Source organism: Sprattus sprattus, assembly GCF_963457725.1.
Source record: "Sprattus sprattus genome assembly, chromosome: 12".
NCBI classification, from domain to species: Eukaryota; Metazoa; Chordata; class Actinopteri; order Clupeiformes; family Clupeidae; genus Sprattus; species Sprattus sprattus.
In genome coordinates, this window is record NC_137910.1 from 16,394,920 (window position 1) to 16,413,535 (window position 18,616).

The 18,616-nt window shown below is 42.0% G+C and overlaps 1 protein-coding gene across 1 annotated transcript in view; it reads left to right on the forward strand.

Moving 5' to 3' along the window:
• Window positions 1-15,423: 15,423 nt before the first annotated feature.
• tmem72 (transmembrane protein 72) overlaps window positions 15,424-18,616 on the forward strand; it is a gene marked incomplete at both ends in the record, with an annotated part of 7,726 nt that continues 4,533 nt past the window's right edge. Inside the window, one exon of the mRNA XM_080849116.1 lies at window positions 15,424-15,487. Coding sequence (XP_080705242.1) covers window positions 15,424-15,487 — 64 coding nt within the window. The remainder of the gene's footprint in view (window positions 15,488-18,616) is intronic.

Genomic DNA, 18,616 nt, shown 5'->3' on the forward strand with positions numbered 1-18,616 from the left:
CTGCATTTGTTCAATTAAATGAAATCCATCATAATTCTGTTCAAATGGATTTTTCAGGTGATGGATGATGCCCTTCCTTATACTCTCATTGTAACAATACATGGCTGCTACTGTAGTGAATCCTGGTGCAAAATACATTTTGTATAGCATTATACATACTGTAATCCCATACCTCCCATAAATAGGGTGACCATAACCCAATATTCAAATGTTTCTCTTATACCCCCCTTTGCACACTGAAAATCAAAGTGTGCAACAAAGCAACAGGGCTAATAACATGTATGAAGTTACCATGTGGCCATCATAGCACCTTCATATTTTATCATGCCCGCAGTTTATCCCCTTTTTTTTTTCAATGGTCTTATCCAATAAACTAGTTTCATTACAGATTTGCCTTTTGCCAAATTCCATGCTCACACCAAGGTTATCATTTCAGCTGCTTGAGCAGAAAAACTTCCTGTGAGGGGTGAGTTCATCATTTCAAAAGGATTCCCTACAGAGCACCTGTTCCCCCCCTTTCCCGGACTCCAGTTTCATAGATGATCCATTAACAAACAAGATTAAATCAGGGTTAGAGACAGGTGTTTCAGAAATGTCAGGTAAATCACCCTTCTCTGCTATCGGCAGCAGAGAAGCTAGATTAAGTGTGGTGCAACTGGTAAGGGTCAAAGGGAAAGGGTTAATAACACATGCTGATAAGTTAAGAGACGCGCCGGTGTAAGATGTGCAGTTTGGTCTTGTAAAAGCAATGAATGTACTTTATGTGGGACATTCACAGTGAGTGAATGCAACAATACTATGTCTGCACTACCTAACACTGCACTGGCAGCCGCTGCAACTGCTTTTAACCAAGAAATCATTCTTCTAGCAAATTCTTCTAATTGTTTAAATAAGTATACCACATGTCTATGCTGCCCCCCATATTGTTGACATAACACCCCCTGCATTTAACCTAATTTCTCACACACAAACAAATGAAATGGCAGGTCATAATTAGGCAACCCCATTGTTGGAGCTGATACTAACGCCTATCTTAATTCAACACAATTTTTATCAGAGTTGTCAGTCCAAGTCAATTAGTCAGTCAAGGTTTTACAATTATTTTCACATGCTTGGAGAGGCTGTGCCCTCTCTGTCTAAGTTAATATACAAGCACATAATGTCTCAGAGTTGCTCTTTCCTCAGCAGACAAAGTTAAAGTCTCTTGCTGTTGTAAATAGGAAGGTTCAGGCTTTACAAAGATATGTCTTTGTACAATTAAGGAGCTCCATTTTTGAAAAAATATGCCTCCAGAGAGGATGAATAAAACAAATCAGGGGTTTGTGAATGGACACCCAATTATCAGCATGTACACATGCTTTAACCAAAAGTCCACAATCACAACATTCCCCCTTTTTTGTCTAAAGGCACATGGGGAGAAAAAGTTGAGTTTGCAAACAAAATATTTCAGACCAGGTTTAGGTCCTACTACAGCTGCAGCGTAGCTTTTTTTTCGTAATAATAATGCAAGCTATGTCAATATTCTTTAACGATATGATTGACTTGGTACCATTTCTCCGGATTTGTGATATCTGAGAAAGAATTTGTCACACACTGCAACCACTCTGGAAGTTCCTTATCTCTCTGGACCAAGACTGGTGACTTTAAAACTCCACTTCAAGTTGGGCAAGTTATCTGATAATACAAACAAAAGGGACCCCTCTAAACCAACCCCATTATGTGTGAGTGAAATAGTAAGCTGTAGTTTACACATTAAGTCTCGGCCCAGTCAATTTTCAGGGCAAACACTGCTGAGGATTAATGGATGTTGTAATGCATTGTTCCTATTGCACTAATATTGGAGTAGAAACTGACTTTGCTATCCACTGACCTGATGCTTCCATAACATTCACTATTCTGGTACTTTTCATACACTTTCCACTATCCTTCTTTCCTAACATACTAATATCTGTCCCTGTATCAATCAAAAAAGAAAAAATATGTACATTCAAAGAGAGAGAGAGTTTAGGCTGGGCTGCAGCATTCAGACAATTCAATCAGTAAATCAGAAGTGTCAACAAAAGGTCCCAGTGCCCCAAGGGCTGACTGTTGTCCTCTTCTCACTCCCTGTCCTTCCCTTCCCCCCTTGCCTCCTCCTTTTTTCCCACTTGCTTGAAAGTGCTTGAAATTCATCTTGCTTCTTTTGGTCACTCTTCTCACAATTTTCAGCATATTATAACATTTCATTGGGAGGTGCAGTACTCCACATAACAAGATAAGTCTTAACACAGTCCATGAGCTCTTTTTTTCCTCCTAGGATGAAATATTGTCTTCTCAATGCTTCCTCCTGTGCTGCATTTGTGATCTCCCCTCCATGTCTATTCACTGCCTGTGCCACTCTTCCCAATAATTCTCTAGCTGTTGGTTTTTAACCTTGAGATGGCCATTTTAGTCCAATCTTCAGTGGCTGTTTAACAAGTTCACAGTTTAGTAAACAAATCAGCCAAAGCTTGTTGTTATCCACTCCTGCCCCCCTTTTCTTCCTTCCCAGTCGCCTGCTGTGAGACTGTGTTGGTCTGGGGACAGTGGCCTGTGCAACAGCAGCTGGTTGTGTAAGCTATGGGGGTGGCTGTGGCACAGATAGCTGGAGGAACTGAGTCTGAAATAATTTCGGGAATACCTGAGGCTGAAATGACTGAGGCAAAGGTGGATGGGGGTAAAAGTGGGTATATCAAGGCCCACATATCGTCATAGTTGGGAGGTCTGGGCTGAACAGGGAGTGTGGCTGTTGGTTCTGGTTCATTCTTCCGCACATACATTTCTGCTGTGTTGTTTGTAGTCCTCTGGGCAGCCATTTCCCCTCTCTCTTCTGTACAAACCTTCCTTCCCCTCTGCTCTCTAGCTTTCCTCTTTTCTATCCATTGCTTCCTTCTCCCATTTCCCATACACTTCCACTTTCCATCATAGCCCTACCTTCAGTTTACTTTCCTACACTTACTTTTCATTCTTTCCCTCTAAAGGAAATTTCCCTTCCTTAGTAAGTTCTCATCTACACATTCAGGTCCATATTTTTTTATCCTGGTCTCTCTACTCCTCTAGGTGTGTTAATAATTTTGCTCTTATTAGTCCCCATTTTTGCAGTGTCCCAGTGATATTTTTTTTCCCCCAATTACCTCACGCCTAAATCAGAGTAAAGCAAACAAAGTGTGACCAATTCCTTATCAAATACCCCACATTCCCTACCACTCTATTTGGCAGGAAATATATGCATATCTTCCACCTTTACCAACCCTTGTGGTAAAAGTAACCTCAGCCAACCCTTGTGGCCCCTTAGCCAACCCTTGTGGCCCCCTTAGCCAACCCTTGTGGCCCCTTAGCCAACCCTTGTGGCCCTTAGCTTAACACTACCAACCCTTGTGGTAGAGACCAACCCTTGTGGTAAAGCTCACTTCTACCAACCCTTGTGGTAGGCACCCGTGCACATAACAACCCTATTTTACTAGCATTTGTTAAAGTAAAATGAGGGACTCACCACAGTTGTCTGCAACCACCAAGCTGGTGATACCGTATCCAGGTCACAGGAGGAATTCCTCTGGCCAGGCTGGGTGCCGCTGGAGCATGTCTTTGTTGCTATCGACGGCCTTCTCCCAAGATCAGAAATAGATCTCCCTTCATCTGTGTCGGGTCCTGGGCCTTCGGTCTTCCTCGCTGTTCCTCGGAGATAGGTATCCCACTTCTGACACCATTTATGTGGTCAAAATTACTTACAGACAACTGGAGTGGTACTGCAGATTTATTAACGATATCGGGAGCATTGTTACAAGCAATCCATGTTCATGAAATGTCCCACAACAATGCCCATCAGTCTCTGGGCAAACTGAGCTCTTATACCTAAAACCCCTCCCTCTTACTCTTACACTGTGGCCACCTTGTCCTCCACTATAGATAAGAATATTGACAAAGGATCCCCTTACCCTAAGCCTTGAGTAACTAGCTTAGCTCATCAAAACTTACCCAACAGGTCAGGCAGAATACATGGCCACACTAAGTTACCAATTCAATTTATGTTATACTATGGAATCCTATACTAACCTACTTAATTAAATGTGAAACATATATTTTTTTATCCCACAAGACGCTAAATGCTTAAAACCAAATTGTTAATAGATCCCCTGGCAACCACTAAATGGGGGGACTTCATCCCCTTCATTCACTACATGCCACAAATAATCTACATGAACAGACCAGGAAATTATTTTAATTACAGTCATAAACCTCTCATTGTGTGGAGGGCCCTGTCTGTAGATTATTGTTTAATTGTTTGATTTGGAAATAAATCACATTTACAGTTACCTAGAAAAACATTCAAATAGAAGCCATGTCTCCTTTACATACTATATCCACCCCTCGTACACATACACACACCTGCTCCATGAAATAAAACCTGGTTGGTTTGCTTAGTACTGACCAGTGTTGGGCAAGTTACTGAAAATTAGTAATTAGTTACAGTTACTAGTTATTTCTTTTAAAGGTAATTGAATTACTTCACCAGTTACTGTATATCAAAAGTAATTAGTTACTAGGGAAAGTAACGTTTTAGTTACTTTTATGTCTGCTTTTTAAATGTAATGAATATGAACAGTACTGAACAGTCAAACACAATAAACATATTTTTTGACCCATTTATTTTAATCAACAGGGCAACAGGCCTTCAAATCAAGCAGTAGTACAAAAGTCCCTTTTAAAAATTAACTAAATACAAAATAACTGTCTCAGTCATTTAACAGTGTGTTTTTTTTTACCACATTAGTCCTAATGAAATAAAAGTGATTGGCCTACAGTATTAACACTAATACAAAGAGAAAAAACAAAGGTGCCTTGAGGTGCAGCATATAATTGAATATGTGATTTAACAAAAGATTGTATCCAAAATACTAAGATCAACAACGAAGGGGACACAACAATAATCGAAGCAAAGGCATACAGGTCTCAATCAAAAAATGAGAAACCCCACAACCTCTTCATTAAATGCAACCATCACAACATTGTAGACTAGTATTGTTCTTTCACCACTGGGTAAGATCTGTATACAATAGTTGAGGATAGCTTATTCTTATTTTTTTATTCCGTCTTGGTGAGAGACTGTGGAGAGATATCTATCTAGCTAGCTAGGATGGTGACAATCTAAACTAGAAAATGCATTTCCTGAAGGAAATACCAGTGCATGAAATGCAAAGGTTAAGAAAGGAAGAAGAAAAGAAAGAAGAGTGAAAGAAGGAAAGAAGAAAGGTAAGAAGAGTGGAAGAAGGAAAGACAAAAGGAAAGAAGAGTGAAGAAAGGAGAGAAAAGTGGAAGAAGGAAAGAAGAAAGGAAAGAAGAGTGAAAGAAGGAAAGAAGAAAAGAAAGAAGAGTGAAGAAAGGAAAGAAGAGTGGAAGAAGGAAAGAAGAAAAGAAAGAAGAGTGAAATAATGAAAGAAAGGAAAGAAGAGTGAAGGAAGGAAAGAAGAGTGGAAGAAGGAAATAAGAAAAGAAAGAAGAGTGAAAGAAGGAAAGAATAAAGGAAAGAAGAGTGTAAGAAGGAAAGAAGAGTGAAGAAAGGAAAGAAAAGTGGAAGAAGGAAAGAAGAGTGGATGAAGGAAAAAATAAAGGCAAGAAGAGTGGAAGAAGGAAAGAAAAATGGAAGAAGAAAATAAGAAAGGAAAGAAGAGTGGAAGAAGGAAAGAAGAGTGAACACGAGTGGCTCTGGATGAAGAGATAAAGAGAGAGTGAAAATATTGAAAAAAGGAGATAAAAATGGAGTGAAGAAGAGAGATTGAGTGTGAGAGAAAGTTGACTGAGAGAGAAAGATGGAGAGATGGAGAGAAAAAAATAGAGAATGGATGATGTCTTAATGTTCCTAGTTACAGTTAAATTGAGAGGGACAGAGAGAGAAGAGGTTCCTTTGATTTGGCACAGGTGTCAGTAAAGCACAGGTGCAAGCCAGTTTAAAGACCCTATTATGATGTCATAATGGCCCAATGTAAGTCAATGGGAGAAATGTATATTCGTTTTTCTTTAATATCTTAAAAAGTATAAAGTTTAGAAAAGTGAAAAATACATAGCATAAGTGTCGTTTACAAGACCTACGCGACAAAGTTTGAATGAAGTTTCTACGTTAAGCGGTTCGGGCTGAATTAATCGCAGAAAAAGGTAACAAGAATAAGAAGAAGAAGAAGAAGAAGAAGAAGCCTAGGAATAACAATACAGGGCATTTCATGCACTGTAATAACAGTACAGTAACGTAGCAGTGTGAAGCAAGATAGCTGCTATCCCAGTAACGTTATTGTTCAAGGGATGTGTGTGCATGTTGCTGAAAGTATTTCACAGTCACTGTAGCGATAACTTGCTTGTTAAATGATGATCCTGATGTAATGCTATGGCTTTGTATCAGATCGCCAGGTTTAGTTCAACATTGGTACAGTATGTTAAGCTTATTTATGCAAATTTCCGTTGAAACAATGCAGCGCTCTGTCCCAAGCCCATCTAAAAAAGGAGGAGGGTTGGGCAAGGGGCCTACGGCCCTGAGAGAGACTAGACCTGAAACTAGGGCCCTGAGAGAGACTAGATCTGAAACTAGGGCCCTGAGAGAGACTGGATCTAAAACTAGGGCCCTGAGAGAGACTGGATCTGAAACTAGGGCCCTGATAGAGACTGGATCGGAAACTCGGCCCTGATAGAGACTGGATCTGAAACTAAAGCCATGGACTCCCCACCACAGTGGTTGGGTCTGGGATCCCCCACGTCAGTGGATGGACCCAGGAGGCCAAATTGGACCAATTGAGCCCAAATGGCTGCCCTATGTAAAGGGTGACTCACTCCAAGAGAGAGAGCTTTTTGAGGAGAGACAGGCATGAGAGTTCGCGGAAGGCGTGAGACAGAAAACCAACTTCCCTACTGTGATGTATCTAGATGTGTGTATACTGATTCCGTGCCTTGCTTTAGTGCATAGTTTGTGTGATTTGTTTAGTGCCTAGTTTATGTGTTCAGTTTGTGTGCCTAGTTTCGTGCTTAGTTAAGTCCTGCTATGGTTTTGTTACACCTACAAAGTTACTGTATAGGCCACATTAAATATTCCATAGGCCTCATTAAATATTCCATATGCCACTGGACGTATTCCATAGGAGACATTAAATATTCAATAGGCCACTGGACATTTTCCATAGGCCACTGGAAATATTGCATATTCTGATTAGATATCAGAGGTGGCGCTTCTTCTCATTTATAAATCCAGATGGTATACACCTTGCACTGACCACTGGTAAGTACCACTAGGAGGCTGCTAGGCTCTGATTCCTTACTGGTCAGTGCCTCTGACACTTTCCATTGTGTTTGGTAGAAGATTCCCAATGGAATGAAATAGAATAGAAACTACAGTAGTGGCCTATAAATCATGTACACTCAGATATTCTTTGTGCCCTCTGTTCATTTCAAACTAGCAATGTTATTTCCAGCGGTCTCCCACAGAGGACTTGATGAAGGCAACGAAAGATGGCTACCGCACCATGAACCCCCTGTCCTGTGTTTGAGAGGAACACAAAGACACTGTTTCTGTTCTTCATCTGCATCTAGGGTAAACCTCTGGAATGTTTGCTCATGCCAGGGCAGACTCGTTATGTCACATTACCAGCACAGAATGTGGGTGAACTGGAGCGGCATACAAGCAGGGTCATGGACAGCAACTTTACCAAATAACAAACTTTCGCTGTGGGACAGGGCCATGGGATCCAGCTGGGCAGCTGCCCACTGCTCGTGCCTGCCTAAGGAGCTGCCCACTGCTCGTGCCTGCCTAAGGAGGTGCCCACTGCTCGTGCCTGCCTAAGGAGGTGCCCACTGCTCGTGCTTGCCTAAGGAGGTGCCCACTGCTCGTGCTTGCCTAAGGAGGTGCCCACTGCTCGTGCTTGCCTACGGCGGTGCCCACTACTCGTGCTTGCCTAAGGAGCTGCCCACTACTCGTGCCTGCCTAAGGAGCTGCCCACTGCTCGTGCCTGCCTAAGGAGGTGCCCACTGCTCGTGCCTGCCTAAGGAGGTGCCCACTGCTCGTGCCTGCCTAAGGAGCTGCCCACTGCTCGTGCTAAGGAGGTGGAGGGCTGCAGGCACTACCAGAGCTGCCAGTGCTGCTGTGAGGGTGTGAACACCCATGCTGTGGTGCTGCGCAAGGAGGACCTGCACACCTGGCAGGCAGGCCAGAGCATCGCCCTGGAGTGCGAGCTGGCTGAGGTGTCTGTGGGGAGGGGTGGAGGCAGGTGTGTCTGAACACTCGCAGCACCGGGCAGGAACAGGTAGAAGCACTGAGTGACGATGCCGGGGCAAGTTTTACCCTGCTAAACAAGCTAACGCTAAAGGAGAGGACTAACGGTTGTCAGGGGAGTCGGGTCAAATGTTTTCATCACTTAAATTGATTCATATTTAAATGTGAATCAGGAAACACGTTTGTGAATCGAGTGACATTTATTTGTGAATTTTGAAATGTGATGTGTAGTCTGATTAGTTCTGCTGTTCTACTCTATCTTTGAGACATATTTCTGAGAGGCTGAGGTTCTTTTCTGTGACTTGACCGTGATGGCTCTCATGGAACTCTCATGTTCCATTTCATTACATCAGTAGGAAACATAATATAATAATATTTTTAATGTATTTATTTTTGTTTAAAAGTAATATATAATGTTAGTGTTCATATCCAGTGACTCCTCCCAGTGCTGTTTGTGGTATTATTTATTTGGTTGACTTCTCGTAACTTAACAAACTGATGGTGGCGGTGAAGTGCTTTCATTAAAAACAATTCAAATTTTAGGCAAAAGGTAGTTTGTGTGTGTGTGAGTGTGTGTGTGTGTGTGAGAGAGAGATTTTGTATTCAAGAACGATGACAAATATTACAACAAGTATTAACTCAAATGGGAGGCGAGAAATAAGGACACCAGTGAATCAATACAGATAGAGTATATCTGCATGAGTATTGGAAATGCATTTGATAATGTACTTAACATTATTGATTTTGTACTTTTGTGGCCAATTCTAAGTATTATAAACTAATTCACAATCAGAAGTCGGATTACAAATGCTGGTTTCAGTGCGGTTTAATTGAGGATCTTAAACCACAATTACAGAAGGACAAAACGGTAGTAGTTCTGCAGAACTGAGTTCCGCGGCTCATATTGAAAACATACTATAACACTCCCACTCAAGCCATGACTGGCTGTCCCTTTAACCCAATGAAATGACCTCCTATACTCTGACTCCAACCAATCAGAAGGCTTCTAACCTAAGTCTAACGACCCTCCCCTTATACCTTTTAAAGACTAACTGTACTTTAACTCTTCACACTATTAAACTAACTTAAAACATATATAAAATTAATTAAATAATGTAAACATTACTACAGTACATTACACAAACAAAGCCTTTGGAGGTAGGTCTCATAAGTAGTGCCTGCAAATGCATGTTGACATGCTAACAGTGTATAAAAGTCCTTTGACATTCAGCACAACAACCAAACCAAAAAAACTGAGTTTAACTAAGAGCAAACAATAAGCACAGATCCAGTTACCAAAGAGAGGGACTGACTTCATGTCACACTAAAAGGCAAGACCCACCCAGTGACTATGTAGGAAACAAGGAGAGGAGTGTGTTCCATTTTCTCTGTGTCTCACACTGCTAGCATCACTTCACACCCAACGTAACTTCTACATCAGTCTACTGCTTCCCTCACATGGGGAAGAGCAGGTGGCCAGAGAAGGTGGTGTGGTGGTTATAGCTGTCATGGACCCATGCATTGGGCCACAGCTTCACATAGACCACATCTCCCACCTCCAGCAGCAGAGAAGCTCCATTAGAGGAGCTATAAACGTGGCTTGGCTGGTGACTGTAAGCAATGACAACATGTTCTTCATTCTTATGGAGAGAGACTCCTGTAGTTGTAGATGCATGACCACCTCCATACACAAATACAGCAAAGTAGTAGACACCTCTGACTGGAGCTGTGAAGACACCTACAGTAGAAGGAACATAGAAAACTAGTTATAGCAATATCAATGATGTCAGCATGACAGTAGTATGAATATACTACTATTTGAATCTGGGCTGTGACTTTACAGTCATACCTGTATTGGGGTTGTAGGCATTTCCAGTGTTGGTGATGACATGTCTGTATGTCAGTGTAGTTGGCTTACTAAAGGGACCAAAAGTCTCACTGCCGGATGTTACCAGTGTAGCAGAGAAAGAGACCCTCCTCTCCTCTCTCTCCCTCCTCAGCTCCTCCACCTGGCTCCCTGTGAGGTTCACACTGCATCCTACAGCTCTCAGAGCAGCTTCTTGCTCCTCCTGTTTCTCCTTCAGCTTCTTAATAACAGCTCTCTGCTCTTCTACTGTCTTTACACTGACTTTCAGTGTGGTCTCCACAGTCTCTGCTTTATTCTCACTGGCTCTTAGTCTGGTCTCCATGGCGTCCATTTGTGTCTTGGTGTATCTGAGCTCCACTCTCTGCTCTGCCATCAGAGCGCTCATCTTTCTCAGCACAGTGTGGATGTCAGGCTGGCAGGTTAGCTGGGTTTGGGCTGCATCTGTAGCTTCATCCTGGAGGCCTCCACTCTCTGCTGCAACCACAACCAGACCAGACCACAACAACAGCAGCACAGCTCCAGGAGTCTTCATGTTCAACACACACAGCTTTCACCCAGCTCTGGCGATGGGCTGTTCGCCAGTGTCAGCTCTGCGCTCTGTGAGGACTTTGTACTTCTTCAAACTCTCTTGTTCAGGAGAGCCCCAGCTGATCAAATATAGACGAGGGCAGTGTGTCACCAGTTCTCTCTCTCACACAGGACTGTGTTTTTCCTTTTATTTATCAAGGGCCAGGATCTCAGCCAATTGGATGTGAGGGATTGTAGTCATGTGATGTGATTGTGACATGTGGGAAGTTTTTGTCACTATCAGCCCCAGTGGGGAAACCCAGTATTTCCTGCTAGATGTGGGAGAATGTACTACCATAAATATTACAAAACCACAAATAGCAGTTTTGCAAATGTTACCACTACTACACTAATTATTACTTCTTATTCTACTACTACTAGAAATAATAATAATACAAATAATATTAATAGCAAAAAAGTTAAGAGTTTGCTACAATAACACAATGAAATGTGACCAAACCCTCCCCTTCAGACTGCTACTACTGCAGTGGTATCGAAGGGGGCACTAATATCCAAAAGGGGTCAGAGAAAACAGTTACAGACAGGAAAGGGACAGACAGGTACAGACAGGTAAGGGACAGACAGGTAAGGGACAGACAGGTACAGACAGTTAAGGGACAGACAGTTAAACACAGGAAAGGAACAGACAGCTCCAGAAAAAACCTGGCATCTTTATTGTAGCAAAGTGTGATTTACAACGACACACATAGCTTTGTGATTGATTTTTTAAATGTGTAATGAATTAAAAAACTCCCTGACATCCCATTACAATCCCTGTAAATAATCCACAGCATAGTTACCCAAAACGTCAAGGACACCAAAATCAAGCAAACTTCTCACATGATATGATCACAGGACAAGTGTTAAGTGGGTTTCACATGTGCAAACAAAATCTATGAACCAAAAAAGTAAAATTGTAAAAAATTTCAATCGGCCTTGGAGCTGGCCCTGTTCCAGTCACGGAGGGGGTCACCAGTGACCCGGGCCGTGGCTGTCTCTGCGGCAGAAGCCCTGGGTCTGTTCTGATGTTTAGTCACATGGTGAAGAGCAGGTGTCCAGAGAAGGTTGTGTGGAGGTTCTCATTGTCTCTCACCCAGGCATTGGGCCACAGCTTCAGGTAGACCACATCCCCCACCTCAAGCAGCAGAGAAGCCCCATTGGAGGGTTTTACATACTGGCCCGTCTGGTGACTGTATGCAATTACCATGTGTTTGTCATTTTTATAGAGCGAGGCCCCTGTAGGGGTAGATGCATGGCCATTCCCAAACACAAAGAAGACAAAGTGGTAGACTCCTCTGATGGGGGCAGTGAAGACCCCTGAGACAGATAAACAGGCAGAAAAGTTAAGGAACTGTAACACACATTACGTAATACTGCTGAATTAGAGTACATGAATCATGAGTGTATACAATTATACTAAGTATACTTAAATTAAGACTCAGTGTACTTTCTTTTAACACATATATTGAGTTATTCCACTATGCTGTAATACCTGTGTTTGGGTTGTAAGCACTTCCGATGTTGGTTAAGGGATTTCTGAAGACCAGAGGTGTTGATACTGTAAAAGGTCCAAAGGTTTCATCTCCAGATGCCACCAGTGAGGCAGAGAAAGACACCTTCCTCTCCTCTCTCTCCCTCCTCAGCTCCTCCACCTGGCTCCCTGTGAGGTTCACACTGCCTCCTACAGCTATCAGACCTGCTGCTTGCTTCTCCTGTTTCTCCTTCAGCTCCTTAATAACAGTTCTCTGCTCCTCCACTGTTTTCTCACTCGCTCTCAGTCTGGTCTCCATGGCCTCCATTTGTGTCTTGGTGTATCTGAGCTCCACTCTCTGCTCTGCCATCAGAGCGCTCATCTCTCTCAGCACAGTGTGGATGTCAGGCTGGCAGGTTAGCTGGGTTGGGGCTGTAGCTTCATCCTGGAGTCCTCCACTCTCTGCTGCAACCACAACCAGACCAGACCACAGCAACAGCAGACCAGCTCCAGGAGTCTTCATTTTCATGCTCAACACACACAGCTTTCACTCAGCTTTGGGCAATTCACCAGTGTCAGCTCTGGCTATTGGCTGTTAACCAGTGTCTGTTCTGTGCTCTCTATGAGGACTGACTGCTTTGAACTCACTAGTTCAGAAGAGCCCCAGCTTAACACACCTATGCTATGAGGACTTTGTGCTGCTTCAAGCTCTCAAATTGAAAAGAGCCCCAGCTCAACACATATTGACATAGAGGAGAACGGGTCCTGGTGAAACTCCTATCACACACACAGGACTGTGTGCTCATTTTATATATCAAGGACCACATCTCAGCCAATGGGATGAGAGGGATTGTTGTCATGTGATGTGATTGTGACATGTGGGAAGTTTGTGACAATATCAGCACAGGTGGGGAAACCCAGTATTTCCTGCTAGAAATAAATCAACTTTTTGCAAATACTACTGCTACTACAATTACTACTACTACTACAACTTTTGCTGCTGCTGCTGTTACTACAACTACTATTTCTACTGTTTGTCAGGGTTTCCATCGGGAATCGAACCACTGGTGCGGTAAACCTGTGATCAACCAAGTGAGCTAGTGAGGAGTTAGGACTCAGTTGCGGAGTGGCGTCAATTGTTTTCTTTATTATTCAAACAAGGGTATTTCCAATAATAGCGATAATCCAAAAACTCAGAAGATAATCCAAAGGGAAAATGCAACCGAACAGGTAACAGTCCAAAAACACAGAAGATACTTGAAAACGAATTAAATCCAAAAAACACCAACGGTGTAGTATAATCCAAAACAGCAACAACTAAGGGAGCTTCTAAAAGTGCAGCTATAACAAATTAACTATCCTAGCAGCAAGCGGCAAAGCTGACAAAGCAGCGCTCACAAAAACAGTTTAAGAACTGAACAGCGAAACCAACATGGATCTCATGCTGGGCATAGGTAGATACAACGCAATATTTAACTTGCCAAAACAGCCGGTATTTATACCCCGACAAATCAAAGAATGCATGAAACACTGGTGAGTAACACAATGAATAAGGATTGGACACAGGTGAGTAATACAATGAATATTGATTTGACACAGGTGAGTAATTCACCGACACTTGAATAATGACAAGCCTGTTGAATTGTCCTTCGGCCACGAGATGGTGCCAATGTCCCCAAACTGATAATCATAGTCCGAAAACGTGACACTGTTACTAATAATACTGCTACTAGTACTGCTGCTGCTACTGTTACTTCTACTTTTGTGTATGTTTAAGTATGTGTGACACTTTACCCCAAAGACACTGTGTCAGCACAGAACGAGGATTCTTGTATATTGATTTGTTAAGGTGTATGTGTGCGTGTGTGTGCCTCTATGTGTGTAGTGTCTAAAAATATTTACGTATTTATGAATGTGTGTATGTATGTAGTATCTAATGATGTACGTATTTACGATTGTGTGTATGTATGTATATACGTACATGTGTATGTGTTTAGCCAGGTTGATATGTTTGTACAGATGTACTTAGGATCAAGGGGGGATGGTGTGTGTGTGTGGGAGTTTTAAAGAATAATTCCTTTCCTGTAATATGCCTACCCTCAAACACACATTTTTGCTATTATCTAACTGACCTCACTGCTTGAGAACTTCACAGACATGTCAACACACAAACACACGCACACACACACAAACACAAACACATTCACACATACACACACACACACACACACACACACACACACTCACACTCACACGCACACACACTCACACAAACACACACGCACACACACGACACACAAACGCACACACACAGCACAGCACAGAAGCACAGCACAGCAGCACACACTCCGTATTATGTTAATCTGGAAATAAGTGGAGACTGAACACAAAGCTATATTTGTGTGGGTTTCAGGAGACTTAAATTCTCCTAACCAGGAGTCAACATTTCAGCCACTTTTGATTTCAACTGTAAATTACAACGTATGAACTTAACAGTGCAACATATTTTTCAGACTGAGTTATGATGAATTCATGATAATCTGTTTAATCAGTCTTTCTGGTTGTGTTTGTGTCTGTGTTTGTTTGTGTGCATTTGCATGTGCATCTGTGTGTGTGTGTGTGTGTGTGTGTGTGTGTGTGTGTGTGTGTGTGTGTGTGTGTTTGTGTGTGTGTGTGTATGTGTGTGTGTGATTGAATCAGTGTGTGTGTGAGTGAGTGACTGAATCCGTGTGTGTGTGTGTGTGTGTGTATCTGTGGGTGTGTGTGTGTGTGTGTGTGTGTGTGTGTGTGTGTGTGTCTGTGTGTGTGTGTGTGTTAGTGAGTGTGAGTGAGTGACTGAATCAGTGTGTGTGTGTCATGATTATGTTGGGGCAGATTAAGCTGGGTCAAACCAGCATGCACCTCTCTCTCCTTAGCTGTTTCTCCTCCATTCCTCGCCTTCCAACTGTTTCAGCTCTTTCTCCTCCATTCCTCTCCTCCACCCTGCCCTCTCAATGTCTTCCCCTCTGTTAGCCCATCTTCATTGCTCCCGCTCTCTTCCCTCTCTTCTTCTCTCCCTCTTGTATCTTTTCCTGAACTTCATGTCAGTGCTGGGAGCCTTCAACTAGTTCTTTATGGATATTGTAGTTTTTATGGAGTTTGATATCTGAGCCTTGAACCACCTCTCTACCTTTGGAGTTTTACGTATACCGATTGTTCTGGAGTTCTGGACCACAGACCCTCTCTGTCACTATCACCACTGTGGCCATGAGGATGGAAGGTTTGTGGCTGGTAGTGGAGTGTGCCTGTCGGATCATGGGCATTTCTACAGCAGCAGGTTAGCTCTGTGCTAACTCCTCTGAAATGCCTTTGTGCTGATAGCTCTGTGCTAACACCTCTGAGATGCTGACATCTCTGTGCTAACACCTTCGCAATGGTGATATCTCCGAGATGCTAATATCTCTGTGCTAACACCTTTGCAAAACTGATATCCCTGTGCTTACAACTTTGAGATCCTGATATCTCTGTGCTAACTCATCTGATATGTCTGAGATGCTATTATCTCTGTGCTAACACCTCTGTGATACTGATATCTCTGTGCTAACACCTCTGCTATGCTAATATATATGGGCTCACTCCTCTAAAATGGATTTGTGCTGATATCTCAGTGCTAACACCCCAGAGATGTTAATATCTCTGTGCTAACCTTTGTGATACTGATATTTCCATGCTAACACCTCTGAGATGCTGGTATCTCTGAGATACTAATATCTCTGTGCTAACTCCTCTGAAATTGGCTTTGTGCTGACATACCTGTGCTTACTCCTCTGACATACTGATACCTCTGCGCTAACTCCTCTGAGACGCTAATATCTTTGTGCTAACTCCTCTGAGTTGGCTTTGTGCTTATATCACTGTGCGTACACCTTTGTGAGGCTGATATCTCTGTGCTAACACCTCTGAAATGCTGATATCTCTGAGATACTAATATCTCTATGCTAAATCCTCTTAGATGCTGATATCTCTGTGCTAATTCCTCAGAGATGCTGTTATCTCTGTGCTAACACCTCTGATATACTAATATATATATGGGCTCATTCCTTTAAAATGTCTTTGTGCTGATATCTCACTGCTAACACCTCTGAGATGCTGATATCTCTATGCTAACCCCTCTGATATGCTAATATATCTGTGCTTACTCCTCTGAAATTGGCTTTGTGCTGATATCTTTCTGCTAATACCTTTGTGCTGCTGATATCTCTGAGATGCTAATATCTTTGTTCTAACTCCTCTGAAATACTGATATCTCTGTGCTAACGCCGCTACATGTGCTTATCCTGGTGTGATGGTGTATGTGCTGTTCTTTGTGTGAATCTGTCTCTTCATTCACAGTCTTTAACCAGCAGGGCTGTTTTGTCTGTGCTGTTCTGCTATTCACTGTGCTGTTCTGTGCTGGGTCTTCACTCTTGGCCTCTGTTAAATTGATTGTCAGCGTCAGTCTTAGTCTTTGGTGAAAGCAATGTGACATAATCAGTGTTGGGAAGGATACTTTCAAAACGTATTCCGTTACAGAATACATGCCATGCAATGTAATCTGTAACGTATTCCGATACATTCACTAATCTGAGTATTGTATTCTGAATACTTGGAATACTTTCACATTGAATTGCATTTTATAAAGGAATGCGGCCATCAAATCCTGCTTACTAAACAGGCTTATTCTGGTGTGTTCTGCTGTTCCAACTGGCTGAATGTGTTAGGCCCAAGTCTCCCTGAAAGTGCAATTTTATTTTACTGTAATTATAATTTGCTGTAGAGGAACAAAGACTATAAGACCATGTTAACGCAAAAGAGGTTTTACTTGGTTAAAGTAGCCACAATTTTCCCTTTACAGTTTCTTTATTTTCTCAGCTGTGAAAAATGACACACTAAAAACTGTCCATCAAAACAAAACGTAAGCTCAAACTGAATGAGATGATGGCAAAGAATATAATTGTTTTACTATGCAATCAAATATTATTTTGCCCACATGAAACAGTGTTAAACTCAAAAACCAATATTACTTCTTGGTAATATAACAACAAAGGCTAGCAGCAAAAACCTATCCAAAATGTCAAAGATGTACAGAACACAGGTTGACAAAAGGTGTTGCTTTTATACGAATGTCAAATGAAAATGATAACAATTGATTTAACACAGAAATGAGGCTGTCAATTTACATGCATTGCCTGTGAATGCCTGTGAACCTAAAGACCAGTATGTTTTGAGCCACCTACCTACATATTTGACCCACCTACTCTACATGTCATCACACCCCAGTAAAGTGCGGTTGTATCGCAGCAGGAGAGCCTGCTCAAGGTGCTTATAAGATAAATCTGTCATTTTGTTGCGATGTGGAGTGAAAATAAGCCGTTGAAAGACTGTGATTAGCCCTGTTTGACATGCTAGCTAACGTTAGCTAAAATTAGCATGTGCTCGCGTAAACTGAGATAGAGTTAGATTTTTGAAGAAGCATCTTAAAGTAAGTTTGTTTTGAATAAGCCAAGGGAAGTTGTAGTTTTACTGGTCACCGGGGCTAGTAAATCAGCACATAGGAGAATGTAAAGGCGCACATCTGGCTGATATGTAATAGCAAGATGACCAGTTAAACTAGCAGATGACTACGCTGGGCGAATTAAAAAATAAACTTACTTTTAGATGCTTTTTCAAGTTGGAGGTGGAGTCTTTCGAAGCCGAAAGGAGGTTGCACAGTTATATTCCGTCCTCCCTTCTCTTGCTTTAACATGAAATGCTTATTTAAATTTCCAGGATAGAAACACATTCCTGCCCTGGCTCTCTTGTGCCGGCTCTGGCACCTGCTCCTCTTCAGACTCCATTAGCAGATTGATCACGCAAATAACATTTTCATTCGTTTTCATGTTGGGGCTTCTGGGAAATGCATAAAGTTGCCTTATTTTATTTAGAGAGTGAATAAACTCGTGAAATAGAGAAGTACCGTCATGTATTCCATTGATTTCAACAATGTAACTGTATTCTGAATACCATCGATTTAAATTGTAACTGTAACGGAATACAGTTACTCGTAATTTGTATTCTAAATACGTAACGCCGGTACATGTATTCCGTTACTCCCCAACACTGGACATAATGTAATCTACACAAACATTTAAAGTAAATATGTGTGTGTGTACTGCTATGTGTGTGTTTGTGTGTGAGTTAACTGAGTGAATGTGTGTGTACCACTATGTGCACACGTGTGTTTGTGTGCAAGTTAATGTGCGTAAGTGTGTGTGAAAGTTAATGTGCACACGTGTGTTTGTGTGTAAGTTAATATGAGTAACTGTGTGTGAAAGGCAATGGGCACACGTGTGTTTGTGTGTAAGTTATGTGAATAAATGTGTGTGTGTCAAGACCCTGCCTGTGTGTTAAATTAAAAGATTCTCAAATGAAAAACGTATGCCCATAG